The 26,514-nt window shown below is 42.9% G+C and overlaps 2 protein-coding genes across 2 annotated transcripts in view; one reads left to right on the top strand and one right to left on the bottom strand.

Annotated features, from left to right (window-relative positions):
• The window catches only part of gabrb1 (gamma-aminobutyric acid type A receptor subunit beta1), a 288,316-nt gene extending 272,556 nt beyond the window's left edge, over positions 1-15,760 (bottom strand). Inside the window, exons 1-3 of the mRNA XM_033028072.1 lie at positions 15,481-15,760; positions 15,277-15,368; positions 14,975-15,042 (exon numbers count right to left, since the gene is read on the bottom strand). Of these exons, the coding sequence (XP_032883963.1) occupies positions 14,975-15,042; positions 15,277-15,368; positions 15,481-15,560 (240 nt within the window). The 5' untranslated portion in view covers positions 15,561-15,760. The remainder of the gene's footprint in view (positions 1-14,974; positions 15,043-15,276; positions 15,369-15,480) is intronic.
• A 499-nt stretch (positions 15,761-16,259) lies between these two features.
• Positions 16,260-26,514, top strand: part of gabra4 (gamma-aminobutyric acid type A receptor subunit alpha4) — a 42,343-nt gene continuing 32,088 nt past the window's right edge. Inside the window, exons 1-7 of the mRNA XM_033028061.1 lie at positions 16,260-17,566; positions 17,756-17,874; positions 18,791-18,858; positions 19,354-19,574; positions 19,696-19,778; positions 20,636-20,779; positions 20,946-21,098. Of these exons, the coding sequence (XP_032883952.1) occupies positions 17,484-17,566; positions 17,756-17,874; positions 18,791-18,858; positions 19,354-19,574; positions 19,696-19,778; positions 20,636-20,779; positions 20,946-21,098 (871 nt within the window). The 5' untranslated portion in view covers positions 16,260-17,483. The remainder of the gene's footprint in view (positions 17,567-17,755; positions 17,875-18,790; positions 18,859-19,353; positions 19,575-19,695; positions 19,779-20,635; positions 20,780-20,945; positions 21,099-26,514) is intronic.

Below are 26,514 nucleotides of genomic sequence, written 5' to 3'. Positions count from 1 at the left end.
TGTCTTACTATACACAGACGGTCATCTGTTGGGTATGACCTAATTGTATATTGAGCCTGCTGATCCCTTTCTGTTCTGCTTACTAACTCATAAATATGAAACGTAATATTTTCTGTTGAGGAAGTCATGTTGTCCAGTCTAGTTTTTGCAGTGACTGTATCCTCTGTGCCGTGACCAATACCATTAGCATGACTGTTTTAATGTCAGTCTGTGTAGGGACAGAATTGTTGCTGGATACCAATTCCTGAGCATCTTCAGGATTATTCTTACATCCCATATTTGGGAGTATCTGGTTCTTGGGGATAGTATTAAAAATTCCCCTAATAAGTTTTGTACCAGTGGGTGAGTCCCAACAGTGTAATGCTCTGTCCCCTGCCATAGGTAAGTCGATAGGGCACTTCTGGTGCAGTTGATGGCACTGTAACTGAGCCCCTCATCATAGTGGAGGCCTGCGAGATATTGCAGAACAGACGGGATGTTCATGTCTCTGATACCATGTTTGATACTACTGGATACAGATGGCGCAGTGGGCTAAGTGTTCGGCTGGCAACCGGAAGGTAGCCGGTTCGAATCCCGCTTGGAGTGCATACTGTCGTTGTGTCCTTGGGCAAGACACTTCACCCGCCTTTGCCTGTGTGTGAATGTGTGTGAATGTGTGTGAGTGATTGGTGGTGGTCGGAGGGGCCGTAGGCGCAGATTAGCAGCCACGCTTCCATCAGTCTGCCCCAGGGCAGCTGTGGCTACAGAAGTAGCTCACCACCACCGAGTGTGACTGAGGAGTGAATGAATAATGCGATGTAAAGCGCCTTGAGTATCTAGAAAGGCGCTATATAAATCCCATCCATTATTATTATTATTATTATGGGAACCATGGTTGTGTAGGCCAATCGGGTACTACCAATACCAGATGCAGAGTCTTGTTGTATTTCCTTAATACCCGACTGATGAGGCAGGAAAAAGAGGGAATGCGTAAATAAACAATTCCCCCCCCCCCCCCCCCCCCCCCCCAATGCAGCGAAAATGCATCTGTCGCCGCTGCCCCAGGGTCTAGTTCCCATGAAACATAATTTGATAACTGGTGGTTAAGTCTGGATGCGAATAAATCGATATCTGGTGTTCCATATTTGCTGTGATATCAGCAAATACTATTTTATTCAACATCCATTTGGTGTTTTCATTAAATTTGCGTGACCTGGTGTCTGCCACTGAATTTAGTCTTCCTGGTAGGTAAGTGGCTGATATCCAAATATCTCTCTGGATACACCATTGCCAAATTGTATAGCCAGATTGTCACATGATGTCGATTTGTTTCCACCCTGTGGTCAATGTATGCTACCACGGTGGTATTGGTATTGGTGGCTCCCCACCCAAGTGCACTGGCATCAGTTTGTAGTACCATGGAAGGGTTACTGACAATGATTGGATTGGAACAAAGCCAGATGTTATCTATCCACCATTTTAGTTCCATTTTAGCTTGATTGGTAGTTTCACAGATCTGTCAAAGTGACCTGCATAATTTAGAGTGCTTGTATTTTGCTCTCTGTAAGTTTTGGTAATGTAGAGGTCCAAATTGTGTGGCTGGAAAGGCAGCCATCATTATGCCAATTACTTTTGCTACCAATCTGATGGATGGTTTGCTGATGTCAGTGAGGTTATTGCAAGCCTCTATTAAATCTCTAGCCTTTCCCTTAGGCAGAGTCACCGACATGTGAACTGAGTCAATGATGAAACCCCAGATAGTCCATAGTAGTGGAAGGCGTTAGTTTAGATTTAACTGGATAAAAAATGAATCCCAGTTTCCCAAATAACTTTTTTGTGGCTGTTACAGTTTGTTTGGCCAATTCCAAAGTTTTGCCCACAATGAGTATGTCATCTAAATATGCCATGACCATGTGTGTACGTTTCCGTAGAAACGCTAGGGCTGGTTTCAAAATTTTTGTGAAACAGCCTGGGGCTGATGATAACCCATTTGGCAGTGCTTTATACTGTCAGAGTTGTCCCATCCAGTTGAATTTTAAGTAACATCTGTGGTCACCTCATATAGGCACTGAATAGTAAGCATCTTTTAAATCGATGCTGGCCATTGAAGTAACCTTTGGAAATTAATTGTTAAGCAGTAACAAAGGTATCTATTTTGTCAGATCTATGATGATGCGATAACCATCATCTTTTCTGTTTTTGATAAATATATTGGACATGAATTCGTGTTGAGTTTTCTCAATTACACCTTTTATGTAAAGCCGCTTCAGTTCAGCTTGCGCTTTTGATTTTCCTTTATCAGAAGGCACCAACATTCGGTTCAGTATATGTTGAACTGGAGGGCTGTACTTGTGTATAAACTCTATTGTATATCCCTGGATACTGCTTTAGATGTAAGTATCGGTTGTTATCATGCTCCATGCATTCAGAAAAGAGTGTAATCTCCACCCAATCTCCGTGCTTCCTGTATATTGTAGGGAACCAGACCCACCTACCTCCATAATTACCAGTGGCAGGTTTACTTTTTGTAGGTTCTTCGCTGCTGTTGTCACGCTGGGTCTGGATTTTCGGTTTGGTTGGCGTTGGAGATCCCCGCATCTTCCAAGAAGGCCGGCCTGGGCCATGGCCTAAAAAGACTCATGTTTTGGGTACCGGACCTTCGAGCTTTCACCAGTTCTGCTGGTGGGTGCGTGGGGGTGCTGTCTTTGGCTGTAGTGGGTTCCAGTAGGTTCTCTTGTTCCTGCACCCCCTGCACACTTGTCTTTCCTTCTGCGGACCCCTCTTCCAGGTCAGCCCAGAACTGACCCGCAGTGCTCCCCTCTGATGAGGTAGAAGCACTGTGCAGCCCTTCAAGAGGTACTGCTGTGGGTTTATCATAGGGCCCACAGTGACCCGACTCCATCTCCCGGAGTCTGTCACGTTGGAGCAAAGCTCCATACACCGCTCCATCCGGCTCCAGCGCTCTCGGGCGCAGGCCGCCCACGGTTGTTCAAAGTCGGACTCCTCCGAGTCCACGACCTTGTTTGTTTTGTGTCTAGCCTTTCCGCCCGGCCGCGTGGATCTGGCCGGTGCGGAGGCGACATCGGGCACAGCTGATCCCACTATCGGTGATCCGAGTGCCGCTGGCTGCTGCTGGCTGCCCGCTGCTCCGTGGTCCTCCTTCTCCAGCTTTGTCCTTACTGTCCTTCCGTGGAGTGGATATGGCCGGTGTGGAGGCGACATCGGGCACAGCTGATCCCATCTAGCCCACCAGCTTTGTCGCAGCCCGTTGGTTTCTCCACCTGCAATCAGCATGGTAAAAATACAAAAAGACCGCAGCTCTTACCTGCAGGTCCAGGTTAAACTTGTCGCTACGGGTGAACGTCGTTCCACCCCGTCTGCTGCCGTTATTGACGTCCAAAAGTCAACAGCCCCATTTAAATAGTCTCCCACCCGGCCGTGGTGTTCTGGCCGGCGCGGGACCAAAAGTCGGCACAGCTGATCCCTTACGGGGCTTGTGCCTTCAGCTGCTGCTGGCTCCCGCAACTTCGCGGTCTTCCCCAGCCAGCTTCCTAGCAGCACTTGTGGACACTATTTTGTCCAGCTTCCCCCCCTGTGAAACCAGCGCGGGGAACATAATTTTGCTTCCCTCTCCCGCCCCGCCGGGCCCGGTGCGGGAGTGAGTCGGGAGCAAAAGTCGGGCACAGCTGTTCCCATTACGGGAGATTAGCGTGCCTTTGGCTGCTGCTGCCGGCTGCCCGCAACTCCGCGGTTCTCCCCCACCAGCTCTCCCGCAGCCTTCATGGATCCGGTCCATGTTTCCACCTAAAAGGTAAGTGGAAGGAACGCAGAGTCTTCTTACCTGCTGTTCCCGACTTTCAAATTCTGGAACGCAGAGTCTCTTCACCTGCTGTTCCTGGCTTTCAAATTTTGCCGCTAGGGGAACGTCGTTCCCCCCTGCTGTGACTCGTTGCAATGCGTGTAGCGATATGACACGCATGCGTCCTGGCGGGGTTCTTCACGTAGTCACTCACGTGACTCCGAAAGTAAAATCCCACAACAAGTACCGCTAACAAGTCATTCATCTGTTTGTTGCTTGTAGAACCTTGCTTTGTACAATTAGCTGGCTCATTGCCTTCCATATTTAACTCTCACTGGACTTTATTAATGTATATTTAAAACAATTTGAAATATATTATTTGGTATGTTATAACACAAAATATGAATAAAAATGTTTTTGTTCTTTTAACGTCCTTATTAAAAACAAAATCAAAGGAAGCATATTAAAAATATGTCACATCTACAGAAGGCCCTCAGTACTATAGAGATCACAGGCAAAATCCAAGAAAATAGCATGTTTTTCAAACAGAGGCAATAAAAGAGTAATCACATCCCCGAACAATGATAAATCATCAAAGCAAGCAAACTGTTTAAATATCAATTCACACTCCATCTGATAGTAGTAGTATAAATCAGCAAGTTTGCGTCAAAATTATGCACTGTACTCTACCATCGATATTCGTCAAACTTGGTGTGTTTTTAGAACTCATTACAGAAACTCAGACCTATTTTGTCTAAGCTTGATTCAAATATTAATTATTTGTTTTAACTCTTTCCTCTCGAAGATATTTCTCCATCGCTAATTTGCCTTTATGTCTAATATAAATTCTTAACATGGAGCTGCAGATGCTGGTTTACCAAGAAAAGGCACAAAATGCTGAAGTAACTTGACGGGTCAGGAGAACATGGATAGGTGATGTTTCAGGTTGAGACTCGTCTTCAGCTTTATTGTAGGGGTTGGGGGAATTAAAGCTATAAGAGTGGAAGGGCAGGACAAAGCATGGCAGGTCATAGGTGAACACAGGCGAGGGAAATTTTTGATAGGCAGATGGCAGGACAAAGGCTAGAGATGAACTCACACAAGGTGAGAGATAAAGGGATTAAAGAATAAAGAATTAAAGAATTATGAAGCTAGAGGATAGACAAGTTGTTTAGGAATACAGGTGGTGGGGGAGGGAAGGGAAAGATAGACGCGAGGTCTGTCAGGCCTCAGAGGAGGGGATGGGGGAGGGGGGTAAAGGGTGGGGGTTTATGGGAGAGAAAGGGGTGACTGTAGGATAATTCAATGTGTAAGAAGGACTGCAGATGCTGGTTTACAGCGAAGCCAGTCTGATGAAGGTTCTCGACCCGAAACGAGATCTATTCCTTTTCTCCAGAGATGCTGCCTGACCCGCTGAGTTATTCCAACATTTTGTGTCTATCTTTGGAGAATTCAATGTTCTCCAACTCAATCTATGAAGCACATAGTTTTATAAATTAACCGATCCATTGAAAGATTTTGTTGTAGTACATCTTGTCTATCCTGTCTTGCTGTAAACTGATGTTTGGAAAAGTAATGATGACAAAACAAGATGTTAAAACTGAATTGTTGTCTGTTTACAAACATCATGCAGTGATAACAGCAAATTCAAGAGTTTGAATCAGTATGATGGATATAAGAAGACAAATTGATTAACGTTTGAATAAACACTAGGAAATATGAAGCTACTGATTAAATGCCGAAATTGAGCAAGTTCATTATGGATGCATGCAAATATAGATTTTAAGTCTGAACACCAACTTTCGGAATTAGTAGAACAAAATGTTTGCAAAATGTAAGAATCTTACTTACTTACAGATTTTCCTCAATTTACTAAAATAGATGTATTCCTGGAAAATGTTACATGCAGCAAGATTTTCTATAACCATAAACCGTTACCCCAATGTTTTGATAATATTTTCGCAAAAATATTGCACATGGAGCGTTAGTAAAACAGGAAATTTCAAACTGTCACATATAAGCACTTTATATTTAAGAAATGAGATGCTCATAAGAGCAGCACAGTGTCACAACAGTAGAGTTGCCACCTTCCAGCGCCAGAGACCCGGGTTCGATCCTGACTACGGGGGCCATCTGTATGGAATTTTTATGTTCTCCCCGTGCCCACGTGGGTTTTCTCTGGGTGCTCCGGTTTCCTCTCACACTCCAAAGACATACAGATTTGTAGGTTAATTAGCTATGGTAAAAAAAATTGTAAATTGTTCCGAGTGTGTAGGATAGTGCTTGTGTATGGAGTGATCAAGAGTCAAGAGTGTTTTATTGTCATATGTCCCAGATAGGACAATGAAATTCATGCTTGCTGCAGCTCACCAGAATATGTAAACATTGTACATAGTATATAATGGGAGAGAAAAACAAAGAAGAAAAAAGTTCAGTATACATACACATACACGCCCATAATCAATAAATAAACAAATATAGTGCAGTAATAATAATAGTCTGTTGTAGTTCAGAGCTTATTTGTTGTTGTGTTTAATAGCCTGATGGCTGTAGGGAAGAAGCTGTTCCTGAACCTGGACGTTACAGTTTTCAGGCTCCTGTACCTTCTTCCCAATGGCAATAGTGAAATGAGTGTGTGGCTATGATGGTGTGGGTCTTTGATGATATTGGCTGCCTTTTTGAGGCAGTGACTTCGATAGATCCCTTCGATGGTGGGGAGATCAGAGCCGGTGATGGACTGGGCAGTGTTCACAACTTTTTGCAGTCTTTTCTGCTCCTGGACGTTCAAGTTGCTGAACCAGGCCACGATGCAACCAGTCAGTATGCTCTCCATTGTGCACCTGTAGAAGTTCAAGAGAATCCTCGTTGACACACTGAATCTCCGTAATCTTCTCAGGAAGTAGAGGCGTTGCTGTGCCTTCTTTATAATTGCATCAGTGTGCTGGGTCCAGGAAAAATCTTTGGAAATATGCACGCCCCGGAATTTGAAGTTTTTGAACCTCTCCACCATCGCCCCATTGATATAAACAGGATTGTGGGTCCTCATCCTTCCTCTTCCAAAGTCCACAATCAGTTCCTTGGTTTTACTGATGTTGAGAGCCAGGTTGCTGTGCTGGCACCATTTGGTCAATCTCACTTCTATACTCTGACTCATCGCCATCTGTGATTCGTCCAACAACAGTGGTGTCATCGCTGAACTTGATGATGGAGTTCACACTATGTCTGGCTACACAGCCATGAGTATAGAGTGAGTAAAGCATGGGGCTGAGCATGCAGCCTTGAAGTGCTCCCGTACTTATTGTTACTAAGGATGAAGTATGATCAATGCGGACTTGTTGGGCCAAAGGGCCTGTTTCCATGTTGTGTCTCTAAAGTAAAGTCTGAACTTAGTGATCAACAGTACACAAATTCTACAAACTCTTTCAAGATTCACCAACTTGTGGAGGAACCATTTTCTGTTATTTGAAATGTTCAAAGCTGCCTTTTCTAACATGCAAATTTTAGATTTGCGCTATGTAATCTTTTGAAATAATGATTACCTTCCAACAAAGAAATGTAAAAATTTAAACCACTCAAAAGATGGAACTGCAAAGTGTAAAGCATGAAATTTGGCATGTTTTAGTTGAAGTTTTGTTTAGATTAAGTGTGCAAAGGTGCCAATATGAGAAAGGAATTTGCTCTTCCTCTCAAATGTATTGCTAATTTCACCCTCTGTCATAGAGTCATAGTCATACAGTGTGGAAACAGGGACTTCAGTCCAACTTGCCCACACCCACCAACATGCCCCATCTACACTAGTCCCACCTGCCTGTGTTCAGCCCATATCCCTCTGAACTTATCCTATTCATGTGTCCGTCTAAATGTTCTTTCAACATTGTGATAGTACCTGCCTCAACTACCTCCTGCAGGACCTCATTCCATACACCCACCACATTTTGTGTAAAAAAGTTACCCTTCAGATTCCTTTTAAATCATTCCCCCCTCACCTTAAACTTATGTCCTCTAGTTCTTGATTCCTCTACTCTGAGCAAAAGACTTTGTGCATTTACCCTATCTATTCCTCTCATTATTTTGTACATCTCTATAAGATCACCCATCATCCTCCTGTGCTCCAAGGAATAAAGTCCTAACCTGCTCAACCTCTCCCTCGAGTCTTGGCAACATTCTCGTAAATGTTCTTTGCACCCTTTCCAGCTTGACATCGTTCCTTTATCATGGTGATCAGAACTGAACACAATACTCTATATGTGGCCTCACCAATGACTTGCATACAGTGCATTCAGAAAGTATTCAGACCCCTTCACTGTCTCCACATTTTGTTGTGTTACAGCCTTATTTTAAAATAGATTCATTTTTTTGTCATCAATCTACACACATTACTCCAAAATGAAGAAGCAAAAACAGGTGTTTAGAAATTTTTGCAAAGTAATTAAAAAGAAATAACTGAAATATCACATTTACATAAGTATTCAGACCCTTTGCTTTGAGTTTTGGTGCATCCTGTTTCCATTGATTATCCTTGAGATGTTTCTACAACTTGATTGGAGTCTATCAATTAAATTGATTGGGCATGATTTGGAAAGGCACACACCTGTCTATATAATGTCCCACATGTCAGAGTAAAAACCAAGCCATGAAGATGAAGGAATTGTCCGTAAACCTCCGAGACAGGATTGTGTCGAGACAGATCTGGGGACGGATATTTAAGAAATGTGCGAGAGAGAAAACAGGGAATATTAGACCAGTTAGCCTGACATCGGTGGTGGGGAAGTTGCTGGTCAATCATAAAAGATGAAATAGCCGCACATTTGGTTAGCAGTAACAGGATCGGTCCGAGTCAGCATGGATTTACGACGGGGATATCATGCTTGACTAATCTTCTGGAATTTTTTGAGGATATTATTAGGAAAATGGACAAGGGGGAGCCAGTGGATGTAGTGTACCTGGACTTTCAGAAAGCATTTGATAAGGTCCCCCATAGGAGATTAGTGGGCAAAATTAGGGCACATGGTATTGGGGGTAGAGTGCTGACATGTATAGAAAATTGGTTGGCAGACAGGAAACAAAGAGTAGGGATTAACGGGTCCCTTTCAGAATGGCAGGCTGTGACTAGTGGGGTACCGCAAGGCTCGGTGCTGGGACCGCAGCTATTTACAATATACGTCAATAATTTAGATGAAAGGGATTCAAAGTAACATTAGCAAATTTGCAGATGACACAAAGCTGGGTGGCAGTGTGAACTGTGAGAAGGATGCTTTGAGAATGCAGGGTGACGGACAGGTTAGGTGAGTGGGCAGATGCATGGCTGATGCAGTTTAATGTGGATAAATGTGAGGTTATCCACTTTAGTAGTAAAACCAGGAAGGCAGATTATTATCTAAATTGTGTCAAGTTCCGAAAAGGGGAAATACAACGGGATCTGGGAATACAATGATTCCTGGGATGTCAGGACTGTCTTATGAAGAAAGACTGGATAGACTTGGTTTATACTTTCTAGAATTTAGGAGATTGAGAGGGAATCTTATAGAAACTTACAAAATTCTTAAGGTGTTGGACTGGCTAGATGCAGGAAGATTGCTCCCGATGTTGGGGAAGTCCAGGACAAGGGGTCACAGCTTAAGGATAAGGGGGAAATCCTTTAAAACCGAGATGAGAAGAACTTTTTTCACACAGAGAGTGGTGAATCTCTGGAACTCTCTGCCACAGAGGGTAGTCGAGGCCAGTTCATTGGCTATATTTAAGAGGGAGTTAGATGTGGCCCTTCTGGCTAAGGGGATCAGAGGGTATGGAGAGAAGGCAGGTATGGGATACTGAGTTGGATGATCAGCCATGATCATATTGAATGGCGGTGCAGGCTCGAAGGGCCGAATGGCCTACTCCTGCACCTAATTTCTATGTTTCTATGATCTGGGGGTCCTTGTTCATCAGTCAATTAAAGTAAGCAAGCAGGTACAGCTGGCACTGAAGAAAGCGAATGGCATGTTGGCCTTCATAACAAGAGGAGTTGAGTATAGGAGCAAAGAGGCCCTTCTGCATTTGTACAGGGCCCTAGTGAGACCACACCTGGAGTATTGTGTGCAGTTTTGGTCCTCTAATTTGAGGAAGGACATTCTTGCTATTGAGGGAGTGGAGCTAGGTTCACAAGGTTAATTCCCGGGATGGCGGGACTGTCATATACTGAGAGAATGGAGCGGCTGGGCTTGTATTCTCTGGAATTTAGAAGGATGTGAGGGAATCTTATTGAAACATATAAGATTAATAAGGGCTTGGACACGCTAGAGGCAGGAAACATGTTCCCGATGGTGGGGGAGTCCAGAACCAGGGGGCACAGTTTAAGAATAATGGATAATCCATTTAGAACGGAGTTGAGGAAACACATTTTCACTTAGAGTTGTGAGTCTGTAGAATTCTCTGCCTCAGTGCGGTGGAGGCTTGTCTCTGGATACTTGCAAGGGAGAGCTTGAGAGGCTCTTAAAGATAGCGGAGTCAGTGGATATGGGAAGAAGGCAGGAATGGGGTACTGATTGTGGATGATCAGCCATGATCACATTGAATGGCGGTGCTGGCTCGAAGAGCCGAATGGCCTTCCCCTGCACCTATTGTCTATAGTCTAAAACAATTTCTGCAGCATTGCAGGTCCCAAAGAGCACAGTGGCGTCCGTCATTCTTAAATAGAAGAAGTTTGGAACCACCAGGACTCTTCATAGAGCTGGCTGCCTGGCCAAACTGAGCAAGCGGGGGAGAAAGGCATTGGTCAGGGAGGTAACCAAGAATCCCATGGTCACTCTGACATAGCTCCAGAGTTCCTCTGTGGAGATGGGAGAATCTTCCAGAAGGATAACTATATCTGCAGCCACCTTTCAGGCGTTTATGGTAGAGTGGCCAGACAGAAGCCACTCCTCAATAAAAGGCACATGATAGCCCGCTTAGAGTTTGCCAAAAGGCATGAGAAACAAGATTCTCTGGTCTGATGAAACCAAGATTGAACTCTTTGGCCTGAAAACCAAGCGTCACGTCTGGAGGAAACCAGGCACCGCTCATCATCTGGCCAATACCATACCTATGGTGAAGCATGGTGGTGGCAGCATCAAGCTGTGGGGATGCTTTTCAGCAGCAGGAACTGGGAGACTAGTCAGGATCGAGGGAAAGATGAACGGAGCAAAGTACAGAGAGATTCTTGATGAAAACCTGCTCCAGAGCATTCTGGACCTCAGACTTGCGGCGGAGGTTCATCTTCCAACAGGACAACGACCCTAAGCACACAGCCAAAACAATGCAGGATGTCCTTGAGTGACCCAACCAGAGACCGAACTTGAACCCGATCGAACATCTTTTGAGGGATCTGAAAATAGTTGTGCATTGACGCTCCCCATCCAACCTGACAGGGCTTGAGAGGATCTGCAGAGTAGAATGGGAGTAATTACCCAAATACAGGTGTGCCAAGCTTGTAGCGTCATACCCAAGAAGACCTGAGGCTGTAATTGCTGCCAAAGGTGCCTCAACAAAGTACTGAGTAAAGGGTCTGAATACTTATGTAAATGTGATATTTCATTTATTTATTTTTAATTACTTTGCAAAAATTTCTAAACACCTGTTTTCGCTTTTTTATTATGGGATATTGTGTGTAGATTGATGATTTAAAAAAAAAGAATTTAATCCAGTTTAGAATAAGACTGTAAGATAACAAAATGTGGAAAAAGTTAAGGGGTCTGAATACTTTCTGAATGCACTGTAACTGTTAATGACCTTCCCACTTTTATACTCAATACTCTGGCTGATGACTGACTCTACCTGTTATGCCACTTTCAAGGATTTATGTACCTGCACTCCCAGATCCCTCTACCTTCAACACTCCCCAGAGCCCTACCGTTCACTGTGTACGTCCTGCCTTGTTAGTCTTCCCAAAATGCAAAACCCCACATTTATCTGTATTAAATTCCATCAACCATTCCTTGGCCCAACTGATCAAGATCATGCTGCAGTTTTTGACAATCATCTTCACTATCTACAATACCATTCACTTTAGTGTCAACTGCAAACTTGCTAATTATGCCTTGTACGTTCTCATGATTAAATTGATGTTGAGAAAGATAGGGAACTCTGACTGAATAAGTATTTTTGAAGTACTTTGTTTCTTTATGTATTTCTATTTTCTGGCTTCTCGAAAATATTTTCTTGTTGCGTATATGATTTATAATGCAATTCTGGTTTTCTGTGTTTCTGCCCTTAAAACAAAGTGCTGGAGGAACTCAGCTGGTTAGGCAGCATCTGTGGAGCGAAATGGACAAGACACCATTTTCAGGTCACGACCTATCTTCAGTTTCAGGGCACGTTTGGGAGGGTCTGAAGATGGGACCCAACTCAAAATATTGTCTGTCCACAGATGCTGCCTTAGCCATCAAGTTCCTTAGCTCTTTTTGCTTCACAATTTTATGGTTTCTTAACCTATTTTCACAATTTAATCTACTTTTTAAGCAGCACAACAGCTCAAAGTGGCAAAGTTGACCAAGCAAGAATTTGCAGGATAGGATGTAGGTTCCTAAAATGAGATAACTGAAAACAATCACAGACTTAAAATAACTTCCATGGGAGCATAAATGACACAATGTGATTATTTCTACCTGTTATTATGAGCCTTGAGTCCTAATGTCATTCAATTTATGTTATGAAATAAATAATTATCCTCAACTTAGGATACTTTGGTTACATTGGATCGTATCAATATAGTAGTCTAACATGATGGTTTAGAATAGATTGTAAGAAAAATATATCAATACAGGATGTATTCAGAAAACACTGTAGGATCCGAGTTCGTAGCTCCCTGAAAGTGAGAACACAAAGAGATGGAGTGGTAAAGAAGGTGCATGATGTGCCTGCCTTCATCGGTCTGGGCATTGAGTACAAGAATCAGGGAGTCAGGTTGCAGCTTTATAGGAGTTGGGTTTGGCTATATTTGGAGTATTGTATGCAGTTCACGTCACCTCATCACAGGGAGGGTGTGAAAGGTTTGGAGAGGGTACAGAAGACTTTACCAGAATACTGCCTGGATTAGAGGGTATAACTACAAGGATATTCATCGTCCTCCATAAAATACAAGGAAAATTGAAGTAGCCAAGGAAATGTTTGTTACCTCATTTGCCTCTGGTTATGACTGTAGCATTTCTTACTTATTTTCATAAAATCATAGATTCATACAGAACAGAAACAGGCACTTTTGATGCAACTTGTCCATGCACCAGCCTCTCCATGCTAATCCCACATTAGGCCTGCATTCCTCTATGCCTTTCCTATACCTGTCCAAATGCTTTTTAAACACTGAAATTGTATATGCCTGTGTCTCTGAACTTCTTTTTCATTATTCTAATCTTTAACTTACTTACCTTACAGATGTTCCAGCCACAATATCTCCTCTCCGTGTTGTGATGAAAGAGCAAGCGTTCTCCTACGCCAATTCATCCTAGATCTGAGAGGTATATCCCACCCGCCTCATACCATTCTATTACTCCCACACCCTATACCCCTCCCCAGCCTCTTCTGTTTCTCTTCAAGAAATCTCCAGATTTTTAAATTCAATCACTGTTCATCAATTCTATTTTACTTGACCAGCTTGTGTCCAAGCAGAACTCTGGACCACAAGTTGTCTCTCAATAAGTATTCCATAGTTATAGGAGGAAGAATTGGTTAGAGAGTGGATTGCATGCTCTGCATGGTAAAAATGTACTGCCGTTTTGCTTGGTGAGAAATTCCAAGCAAAGTCAAGCCCCAGGCCAATGTAGAACAGGCTGCCAAGGACATGAGGGCGAATATGGGACCCCCCCCCCCCCCCCCCCCCCCCCCCCGGGCCTCTGGACAGTCCTTCCACCCAACCCCCTACCAACCAGTGATTCCCGCACATTAACAGTATCCTACACACACTAGGGACAAATTACACTTACACCAAGCCAATTAACCCGCAAACCGAAACCGAAGATCCCGGAGAAAACCCACACAGGTCACAGGTTACAGATAGCGCCCATAGACGGGATCGAACCCGGGTCTCTGGCGCTGCAAGCTCTGTAAGGCACTCTACTGCTACGCCACCGGGGCCAGGTAACGTTTTCTACCACAGGCTCACGGCACGGATCAGAGGGCCATAATCGATCTGAACAAAGGATCAGTGAAAGGAGCACCAGTGAATAATTTTCCATAATGGTGACCATTGGAACCTAAGGCTAGGGATGCTGTGTGCAAGGCATTAGTGGCAGAGTGTAGACTCTTTAATGGCCAGTTCAGTGTAGATCCCTGCTCCTAGGTTTACAGTGAGTGAACAGAAAAGGTGATAGTTTGTGCCCAAAAGTCCCACATTCTGCTGACAGTGGAGGAGAGGTGCACCACATGGCGTCATTTGATCGCATGCCGAGATGCATGGTCAATGTAAGCCTTGTTCAGGTGAATCAAGCGCAGAAGTACCTGGGCCAACTTTATGAGATGGACTAACAAGAGCAGGACCTATGCAGTGAATGATAGGGCTCTGGGGAGTCATCTCAAAGTTACCCATACCGTAATCTACCTTAAAACACTTGAAGACATGTCCTGCATACTTAAACGTGCACAAGTGAGTCCAATTTCTCGGCCAACATATTGTCAATGTAGACTTTCATTTTGGAGACAGGAGATTATCAGTGTACATCAGATCCACTTTGTAATTGTGATGCACGATATTCCAGGGATTTGCCAACGTGTGTTATCTGTAACAGCGCCGCTTGCACTTGTGCGTAATTGGATATAGGACCTTGATTTATCCCTAACATTGAAACCCCAATCATAATAAACGTGTTATGAGGACGATTTGTCACCAACATTGATACGTAGTAAATCATTACAATCAGCAGATGGCGGTATTATACATTGGAAATGAAACGCTTTTTCACAATTATTCTCAATTTAAGTAGGTTTAGGCGGGGAAGTAACACCTACTCAAGAGTAACATTTATCGATGGTTCCGTTGTAGTACAAACTCATGTGATCACCCACCACCTCCTCCCCTCCCCCCTCCGAAAAAAACGAAGTCACCAGTAAACTGGCACTTATACTGCCAACATCGAGTTATTCTGCAAACGATACAGGATTACGCATATAGAACAGACATGTAGCATTAAGCAAGCCTGCAGATGTAGTGTTCATTCGCACAGACCGGTATTTAAAGAGTGCACTCACCATATTGACTTCAGAGACCATGTCTATGCTGGCAATGTCTATGCTCATACCAACGTCCACAGGGAGACCTTGAGGTAAACAACACATTACTGGTTGTGATATTGCAACCCACTTTTTTGTTTTAAACAACAATGTTGTACATCGTCACGGGCAGCAGATCATGCACCGCTGCAGTTATTCATTATTATGGATATGCAGTCAGCCTTGTTTAGTTTGGCTACTGACTGGAGGAAACAATATCAGAGCACACACACACACACACACACATATACATGGGACTACACCAAGAGGAGATGATTTACCTCCGAAATCTGGTCTTAATCGAATGTCATATCCTTTCAGCAAGTTATCCACGGTTTCTTTCACATATGACATGTTGCTGGACTCATTTACTCTGAGGAAAAAATGTGAATTTCATTCAGGATCGTATCAAATGTGAATCAGAGAGAGAGAGAGAAATAAAATACACAATGGCAAAGAATGAATCGTAAGAGATTGGAGCTCACCTCTGGGCATAGCAGACCATGGCCACCAGCACGGGCAACGACAGAATCCCGAAGCATCCTCTGTCTTGGACACTCCACATTCCTAACTTTGAATATAGAAGGGGCTTAGAGCGAGGATTCAAGGAATGCAACTTAGTCCAAGGCTGTACAATAATTCCGAGGCGCAACGCATGCGCGTAGCTTGCACAACATCAAATAGACTGTTTGCTGTGGAAATAACTTCCCTTGCAAAAATAGTCAAACGATCAGATCCTTAAAGGTATTTCTCTCTCTCTCTCTCTCTCTCTCTCTCTCCCTCCCTCTCCCTCTCCCTCTCTCAAATGATTACAGGGTTGCTATTATGCTAATTGATCACACGGTCTCAGCTCACTGTAACTGTTAGCTACAGCGGGATCGGCAACGTGGCTCGGATTTGCATTAAGGTGATGTGCATGGATCAAAAGGTGGAATGACATTTCTAAACAGTGCCTTGGCTGCATATAATGAACCCTTTCCCGAAGTCAGCCTACTCCCCGATGGCAACGTGCAGAATATTAAAGCGTCACTTGTAAAGCGTTTCAAACTCTGGGTTGCTGCTCAGCTCCCAAATTCGCTGTCATGTTTTAATCCCAAATGGATTACATCCCAATATTACGGGGATGTTCTTCATTCTGAAGAAATGCAACGCAATTCAAGCAGTTAGGATTTTATGGAGCACACGGTAACAACGACGGCGAGGCGTCAGAACACATCTGGAGAGTTCAGAGAGGGGAGGGGGGAGAATTAATGTCCTCTTTGAAACTGCAGTCTAAACTCAATTTGAAACCTTAACGCGAAGCAAAGGAAGCTAGCTGTATTTTTGCACATCTGCATTCAAAATATATTTTATAATTAATGATAACGGTAAGACTTCTGCTTTACCGTGTTCCATTTTGGTAAATGCACCTAGTCATTTTTAATCGTCATTACAGGAAAAAAAAGTGTTAGATAATCAGTGCAATTGCATATCGTATGCCATCACGCGATATCTGAATTAATGACACACGAGGAATTAAGGAATGAATCAGAATTAATGAAACGGACGACAATTGCTTATTAACGTTAGGGTGTTCTTTGCAATCAAAACTGCTCCCCGTTAGTTTCTAGCGCCGATGATTTAGGGGAAAGAGTTCGTTGTGAAGTAATTGGAGATTTCATTAAGAAAATCTGGCTTCTGGTTCTCCAAGCCTCAACGTGAATCGATTCAACCAAAGAATTGTTTCCTAATGTTTTAGTGGTGCATCTAAACCCGGGTCATAGCTGCTGTCCTTGGATAAAGAGTTTAGTTTCCTTTCCCCTTGTCCTGTTATCTTTCCTTCAGCTCCCACCCTGGAATGAATGAATCTGTTCATCCCTGTTCATCCCACGAATCCCTGTTCCCCGGGAGCATGTCTCCTCGACAACCAGGAATGCAGTAGAGTCGGGGCGAGAGTGCTAGGGGCGGAATGGACCGTGGGGTGGGGGGAATACGGGGCAAAATCTGTCCACGAATTGGTCTGCAAAATCATTGCCCGCTACCCGTGGCATAACACGGCAACGTCTCCATTTTTTTACGTATGCACCTCAGATCAGTAATGTTTCCTCCATAATTATCGGTAGATCTAATCGGCATTCTTTCTCTCTCTCCCCCCCCTCCCTCCCCCCTCTTCTCTCCCCTGCCCTCTACTCACCGCCACCTCCATCCCCTGACATGCAGCAGGTAGTGGAAGTGGTGGCGCGGGATAGTTTGTGCTGAGACCGCTGTCACATTTAAGATGCATTTGATTCATCGCGGCATAGCTGCCAAAAAGGCAAAGACCTGGGCAAGTGGATGGTGCTGATACGAGAGCAAGTGTCCTTCAGTGCCGGCTGGCAGGCGGGACGGGGGACACTCTATAATCACGAGTGTGTGTGTGCGTGTGTGTCTTTTCACGGCTGCGATCTCTCGCCAGGACAAGGCAATTGGCGACGGGAACTGGGAGAAACATAAAGAATGGCATGCAAAGATGGTTTCTGCCAAGCAGACTGTGATCAAGATGTTCTCCAGATACATCTCCACTCTGTTGTACTTTATCTGTGTGACAACGTGGTAAGTAATGGAAGGAAACTGATCCTTTCACCTTATTTCACGTTGTTATTTTTCTCTCCCCGATGTACTTGCTTTTACTGTCTTTGTAGGGCGCTACGGTCCGAAAGATCAATATGAGGTGTAGGGCAACCACTTGCCAGACCTTGAAATTGTGCGGCTCATGTCGGGTTTTGTCTATTCTCTGTGCAGGATAGGACAGACCGCTGGAGAGATCAAAAAGGATGAGAAATTGTATCCAGAAAATTTTACTCGGATCCTGGACAGTCTCTTGGATGGTTATGACAACAGACTGCGCCCTGGATTTGGTGGTAGGGTACATTTATTGTCGACTTCAGTAGTTCACCGGTGACTGACCTTGCATGATTGGATTGAATGGTGGCAATATTGTAACATCGGGTCTCGCCAATTATTATAAACCGGAGACCGTTAAACTGCACCCGGTGGGAGTGGGAGTGGGAGTGGGGTTTTGGGTTGTACAAGTCTGTTGAAGTAGATAAAATGGAAAAGCAAGATTTAGTGGGAAACATGAACTAAACGCAAAGTGCTGGACGAACTCAGCGGGTCAGGAAGCAGCTGACGAGGAGATGGGCAGGCGACGTTTCTTTGGACTGAGTCTGAAGAAGGGTCCCGGCCAGAAACGTCGTCAATGCATTCCCTTCCCAGACGCTGCCTAACCCATTGGGATCTTCCAGCACTTTGTGTTTTGTTCAAGATTTCAGCATCTGCAATTTCTTGTGTCTCCATTGGTGGGAAGCATGATGGATTCTTTTCGTGACAGAGATGGATGAGAATCAGGAACCGAGCAATTTTAATATAATTGTGAAGTGTATTTGCTCTTTAAAAAACCCAGATTGATTTATATCAACGTTTGAACAAGAGGGGATCTGATACCCTGTACATTTCCGTGGTTTTGTGAAGATCTCGAACCTTGCTTTTGTTAAATCTGTGAAAGCGTGCCACAAGTTGAAGTGATGCACATTTGTTGCACCGTTCAAGGTGTGCTCGCCATGTGAGTCTCTAAAATCCAGAAGCTGCTCACTTGCTGGCGACTATTATTAGAACTGGGGGGAAAACCCCAGATGTATCTAAAGCAGCCGCTTTTCCTCCCGGCGTTCCTCTTGGTACATGCACTGGTTTGTGACCAAGTGTACCAAATATAAGCCACCATATTAAAAAGTCACCTCCTTCAATGTCTTATTAAGGAATGTATTTCCTGCCCTCCAGGAACTGTTACAGAAGTCAAAACAGATATCTACGTTACAAGCTTTGGGCCCGTGTCTGATGTTGAGATGGTAGGAATTCTAATTGTTTACTTGAATGTTAAAGGTGGACGTTCCGCTAATTTTATATTTTTTGCAGTAATCTATTTAATCTTGTGTTTCCTTATTGTTTATTAAAGTATTTACAGTAAACAAGGCGGTGGAAGTACAGTGTGTTACATTCATAGACTTGCATGCTTCAACTAAGTTGGAATTAGGGTATTAGCGACAACGATGTATATTCATCTTAAAATACACCATTCGGTTTCCTCGAATGAAAAATATCAATAACTGGGTTTGTTTTTAGTGCGATTTTCAGCAATCTGCTGTATAATACAAAGTCCCACTTTAAAATAAGATGAACATCGCATAAAGTTTCGCACAACAAAAATGAACAGACATAATTGTGGCCTCGTTGCAATCTGAATGGGTATTCCAAACAGAGATGTCACACTTTGCACAGAACAGTATTTACACGGTGTTTTAGTGTACTGGCCGATTTGTGCTTCTTCACAATTTCCTTTCAAGGAGTATACAATGGATGTATTTTTCCGCCAAACTTGGGTCGACAACAGGCTGAAGTATGACGGCCCCACTAAAATACTTCGTCTCAATAACCTGATGGTCACCAAAGTCTGGACGCCAGATACCTTCTTTCGGAACGGGAAGAAATCAATTTCCCACAACATGACAGCTCCAAACAAACTGTTCCGTATTATGCAGAATGGCACGATTCTATACACTATGAGGTATGTTTGTCATTGGCTTCACGCCACGAATCCTTACGCCTATTGCTGATTCGATGAAGATGCTCATTTTACTTTAAAATGTATATGAAATTAATTAACTTTGACGATTTTTATATTTCAGGCTCACTATAAATGCAGAGTGCCCTATGAAGCTGGTTGATTTCCCCATGGATGGCCATGCTTGTCCGCTTAAATTTGGAAGCTGTGAGTGACCAGATTTTGTTTTTTTGGTATAATCTCACAAGGACAGTTTTACTAGTAGAGATGCATAGAACATAGAAAAGTACAGCACAGAAACAGCCCACAATGTCTGTGCCAAACATGTTGCCAAAACTAAATCTTATCTACCTATCCATGATCCATATCATTCAATTCCTTATACCTATTCCTTATGCAGTCTCTTGAATGCCACTATGGCATCTGCCATCTGACATGTTTACTGAAACCTACCATGGGAAGATTGTGCATATTTTGATCATGGAAAGGCATTATTTTCATTAACCTTTGTGGAATATAAATGAGTGTTTGTTACATGTGTAAAGTGTCATTCATTTATTTTTAATAACACAATACTACCCTTTTTACAATATTATTGTATGATCCAAATGTTCTTAAATTAATACAATGCACAAAAAGCAGATTGTTGTACAAAATGCAATTTAATATGAGTGGGTTAACATATGTCAATGCATTTGCAATAATCTGGATTGCTTATATAATCATTATTATTCATATTATTGCTGCATAGGTGTTTTACCATACTGAAATAATTACAATACCAAAATAGTTTTATATTGTATCACATGAATTGAAATACATGTCAATTATTTTAGCAGCTGTTTATAAAATGTTAATGTACCATGTGTTATTGTATTGTGAAATTCATAGCAGTTAAATTAGTAATGATTTAATTTTACAAATAATTCATGAACAATTAAAATGATAAGTTGTTCAGGAAATTTGTAATCAAATGTGGTAATTTCTGATAGAACAATTTAGCCAAATGCATTACTAACCCAGATTAACATATTAACAAAAAAAAAAAAATTCATTCATTGTAGATGCTTATCCTAGGAGTGAGATGATATACACTTGGACAAAAGGACCTGCCGAATCGGTGGAGGTACCTAAAGAGTCATCTAGCCTGGTTCAATATGATCTTGTGGGGCAAACAGTTTCTAGTGGAATTATCAAATCCATTACAGGTAAAGGCACATAGACTTTGAACACCCGATTACCCTTGGAAATATCTTTGCGTTCAATATTGCATAAGGATTGTAAGATTATTATGATTCTTTTATTCTTGTCAGTCAATGCAAAAATTAATTAAGATAAACCAGAAAATATTTTAAAAATATTTATCTGTTGTAGGAGAATATGTGGTGATGGCAGTCTACTTTCACTTGAGAAGAAAAATGGGTTATTTTATGATCCAGACATACATACCCTGCATTATGACGGTCATTCTCTCTCAAGTGTCTTTTTGGATTAATAAGGAATCAGTTCCAGCACGAACAGTGTTTGGTATGTACTTATGAAACCTAAAACAATGTCATTTCTTTTCTCTCTTTTTTTCCTTCAATATTTAATTATTTTTCAATGCTTTTCCCTGTTACTACTTCCCTCCATTTAGTCACACGGATCATATTTGCTCTCGGTTTAGAATTCTTCCCCCACTCTGGTTTTAAGGAAGTTTTGGGAAGTCGATGGGTTACAAAGTTAACAAATAGGAGAAAAATCATAAACATTTCATGAGATGAACTGGATCGCAATGCTATTAGGGGAATTACTATTAGGCTGAGCAGAAATTGCTGCATATTAAAGGTAGACACAATATCCTGGAGTAACTCAGCAGGACAGGCAGCAGCTCTGGAGAGAAGGAATGGGCGACGTTTCGTGCCGAGACCCTTCTTCAGACTGATGTCAGGGGAGTCGGAAGGACAAAGATAGAATGTATTCGGAGACAGATGGGAGAACTGGAAAGGTGGAGGGGATGGATTGCTGCATATTAACATATTTGCCCTATGTGTTGGGCAGGACCAACTTTAACGTGATAAAGTGTCCTTTTATTCCTATTTCACACTTCCTCTGACTGTTACACGTACTCTCAAATGGCAAAGGATCTGAAGAAGGGTTTCGGCCCGAAACATTGCCTATTTCCTTCGCTCCATAGATGCTGCTGCACCTGCTGAGTTTCTCCAGCATTCTTGTGTACCAAGGATCTTTATTTATTGTGCTCAGCTTGTTTGATTGTGGAAAACAGAAACTTTGAATTGCAGACAGATACAGAATGCGAGAGTAACACAACTCAAGAGTCAGGCACCATCTCTGGAGAAAAGGAGATGCTGCCTATCTCCCTGAGTTACTCCAGCATTTTGAGTCTATCTTCGGTGTAAATCAGCATTTGCAGTTCCTTCCTTCACACTTTGAATCTAATACTTTCCCAGAGTCAGGTGGTGCGTGCTTTCAAGCTTCTGTACTTTCTGCCTGATAGGAGCAGGGAGAAGGAATGACCGGGGTGAGACAAGTCTTTGATTATGTTGACTGCTTTTCCGAGGCAGCATAAAATATAGATTGAGTCAATGGTGGGCTATTCTGTTACTGACTGGATTTATAAACGTGTTGGGTAAAATTGACCAAAACTAGTTTAATTCTCCTCAGTGGCAGAGACAGCAATGGTCAGAAGGGCAACTACAGTCAAATTAATAAGATGATCCTGAAATGCGAATTCCAACCAGCAACAGTTTGATGTCAGTTTATCTAGTCTTAGATATGCTTTCAACTATCATAAACAATTAGATAATATTCAACATACGATCCATTGATCTTTGCTGCACAGATTTCCTTTCATCTCTCTTTTTATACCATCAACAGATTTTTATAATTGTCTCAGTTATTTCTTAAGAGTGAGTGAGTCGAGGGATTGCCTGCCTCATAGTTACAGAGATACTGGTTCAGTTCTGACCTGGGGTGATTTCTGTTTGGTGTTTACATTTTCTCCCTGTGACTGCGTGGGGTTTCCCCTGAGTGCTCATTCCAAAGAAATTAGTGGGTGGGTCATTGGCCACTGTAAATTATTCCAAATATGTCTTTGGGAAACAACTTTTTTTTTTAACCTTTTAATTCTACTTATTTGATGGAAGAATGGTTCAGTTGGTAGAGTCGCTGCCTCACAATGCCAGAGACCTGGGTTCGATCTAGATCTCGGGTGCTGCCTGTGCGGAGTCTGCGTGGGTATCTTCTGGGTGCTCTGATTTCCTCCCACATCCCAATGACCTGCGGGTTTGTAGATTAATTGGCTTCTGTAATTACCACAAGTGTGTGGGGTGTGAGAAAGTGAGATAATATTGGAAAAAGCAATCCAGTCTGCCCAATGTTTTTTTGTTGGTATGATTTATCAATTATGCTCAGTTATCTGCAATCTTCTTACTATCCTCCTTCTAACATGGAGATTAGAGCACTTACTGCACTCCCAATATTTCTATGTGAATTTCTTTCATTCAGAGTAACTAAAATGAAAGTGCGGATAGTTACAATCAATTGACCCGACCAATCTGCATTGACGTTTAGTCCAATCCATGTGCTAATATGATTTCCATTCTACTTTTGTAATCCTTTCTCAGTAACGTTATTAAATGTCCGTCTGCCGGGTTTAATCTATTTGGGAGCTACCTCGTTTTTCAAAGACTTTTTTTGTACATCTGACAAGATAGTACTTTACTGACTGCTTCTTTACCGATACTCTGGAGCAGAATGGATGAATTAAAAATTAAATATTGACTTTTCTAGCAGCTAAGACCATGTATTTGATTTTGGACATTAATTCTGATTACGGAAGAATTGACTGTCTGAAGTATTCTTTGATGAAACCTAAAAGCTATTTTTTAATCAAAATCAATGGATATATTTTTCTTTTTAAGTTTTGAACAGAATTGAACAGTGTAGGAAAGTAACTTCTAACAAGTTTCCCTGTTTGGAAATTTACGGTGCTTAAGTGTTAAGCATAGATAAAATGGGATATCTGTTTCCTGTTTCCCCCAGTTTTTGAGGGGTAAACGGATGCCCCATTTACCAACCCCACTCTAAGTGTCTAGCACTGGAAGGTACACATGAGCCTTAGAATTACTTAGAGATACAGCACAGAAACAGGCCTTTCGGCCCACCGAGTCCATGCCGAACAGCGATTACCCCATACATTAGCACTATTCACACAAGGTACAATTTACAGAAGCCAATTAACCTACAAACCTGTACGTCTTTGCAAATGTGGGAGGAAACCGGAGCACCTGGAGGAAACCCACGTGTTTACATGGAGAAAGTACAAACTCCATACAGGCAGCACCTGAAGTCAGAATCGAACCCCGATCTCTGGCGCTGTAAGGCAGCAACTGTTCTGCCCATCAAGAATTTTTCCATCTGAATAGCCATATTCTGATTCTTGTGTAGGAAGGAATTGAGGATAACTTCTTCAACCTTGAGCAGAATCTTCTACCTTGAGCAGAATCTTGAGCTGGATCATTCTGGAGTTGGTCATTATTTGCTCAGGTTTTGTCTAGATAGGGAGGGCTAACCCTGAACCTGGCAGGAATCGGGAAGAGGTGGAGCAGGCTCTGAGCAGCGAGCAGACCTCAGGCGGTGTAGTCTTGCAACCTGAACCCCCTGCTCATCTTTGACCACTTGCCAGCTGCTAAAGGCTTTTAATGATATTAATCTCTCTGAAAACATAAATAAATAAAATATAATTAGAATAAAGCAAAATAAGCGAAGCAATGCCTGCATTCCATTCTTCCCACCATGGTCAGTGGCTCAATTCAATTGACCCATGACCCATTCATATGATCCTTGACCCATTCAAATGACCCTTATCCCATCCCTTCCTTGTATGAAGCTAAGTGTTGAGTGTGGTGTGGATTGGCTTCTTGCTTAAAATAGGCCAATGGTTTGGTTACACGACCATATTCTCTTTCAAACATTACGCAGGCATCATTGTGAGCAGGAACTTAGCAAAGTCTTATTCATAATATTAACCAAAATGAGCACTGCAATACCGTCTCCATCCTCAGGGATCAATAATTTCTGCCAATAATGGTCACCCCATTCCCCCATCCTCCATCATAATCCCACCACAAACCTATGCACTCAAAATAATATTTTCTGGATTCCCCACCAAAAGAAACGGTTTGATTTTCACTGTTGGCAGTAATAGCATTACTCTCTTATAAAATGGAAATGCTGAATTGAGGGTTGGCAGTGAGGCATAAAATGTTGATTGGGAGAGAAGTCATGAATGCAATTGAGAACAATAGGGTTTGATTGGAGAACGTGTGGTGGAAATGATTGGAAAAAGAAATGAGGCAGCGATCATGAGAGTGAGGGAGGTGTTAATTGCAGAATAAAGGTGCAAAGATCGGGTGAGTGGAAGAGCTGAGGAGAAGGGAGAAGGTAGGAGGTGGCACAGTGGTAATGTTGCTACCATACAACGCTAGAGACCCAGGTTCGATCCTGACCATGGGTGCTGTCTGTAAGGATCTGTATCTCCCTGTGTCACCATGGCTTCCTCTAGATGCTCTGGTTTCCTCCCACATTTCAAAGACATGCAGGTCTGTGGGTTGATTGGCTTCTGTAAATGGTAATTTGCCCCTAGTGTGTAGGATACTGCTGGTGTAGGAATCTGGTCAGCACAGACTTGGTGGGCCAAATGTCCTGTTTTCACATTGTATCTCTAAAGTCTGAAGTCTCAAGAGAGGATGGGGCATGCAGTAGCTCACAACCACCATGGTTGTAAAGTGAGGCTGGAGGATATGAACTTGTTCTCCCTGATTCCCATTTACAATTCCCACGTTTTTTTTTTGAGTAAACTTGTTATTGGTGGCAACCTACACATGACCCACTGTGATCAGATGAGCTGCACATGGATGCAGGCTGCCCAATTGCAACCTGCCTTCAGCACCAATATATTTTGTAAACATAAGCACATAATCAATGGTAGCAGGAGAATAGACCACGCAGCCTCCCGGGACTGTTCCCCCATTCAATAAGACCATGGCTGTTCTGTCTTTGGCCTTAACATAGAAACATAGAAATTAGGTGCAGGAGTAGGCCCTTCGAGCCTGCACCGCCATTCAATATGATCATGGCTGATCATCCAACTCAGTATCCCGTACCTGCCTTCTCTCCATACCCTCTGATCCCCTTAGCCACAAGGGCCACATCTAACTCCCTCTTAAATATAGCCAATGAACTGGCCTCGACTACCCTCTGTGGCAGGGAGTTCCAGAGATTCACCACTCTCTGTGTGAAAAAAGTTCTTCTCATCTCGGTTTTAAAGGATTTCCCCCTTATCCTTAAGCTGTGACCCCTTGTCCTGGACTTCCCCAACATCGGGAGCAATCTTCCTGCATCTAGCCTGTCCAACCCCTTAAGAATTTTGTAAGTTTCTATAAGATCCCCTCTCAATCTCCTAAATTCTAGAGAGTATAAACCAAGTCTATCCAGTCTTTCTTCATAAGACAGTCCTGACATCCCAGGAATCAGTCTGGTGAACCTTCTCTGCACTCCCTCTATGGCAATAATGTCCTTCCTCAGATTTGGAGACCAAAACTGTACGCAATACTCCAGGTGTGGTCTCACCAAGACCCTGTACAACTGCAGTAGAACCTCCCTGCTCCTATACTCAAATACTTTTGCTATGAAAGCTAACATACCATTCGCTTTCTTCACTGCCTGCAGCACCTGCATGCCCACTTTCAATGACTGGTGTACCATGACACCCAGGTCTCGCTGCATCTCCCCTTTTCCTAGTCGGCCACCATTTAGATAATAGTCTGCTTTCCTGTTTTTGCCACCAAAATGGAGAACCTCACATTTATCCACATTATACTGCATCTGCCAAACATTTGCCCACTCACCCAGCCTATCCAAGTCACCTTGCAGTCTCCTA

The sequence above is a fragment of the Amblyraja radiata genome, chromosome 1 (assembly GCF_010909765.2).
Source record: "Amblyraja radiata isolate CabotCenter1 chromosome 1, sAmbRad1.1.pri, whole genome shotgun sequence".
Taxonomy (NCBI): Eukaryota; Metazoa; Chordata; class Chondrichthyes; order Rajiformes; family Rajidae; genus Amblyraja; species Amblyraja radiata.
The sequence above is the reverse complement of the archived record's forward strand: the minus strand, read 5'-3'. Positions and strand labels throughout refer to the sequence as shown.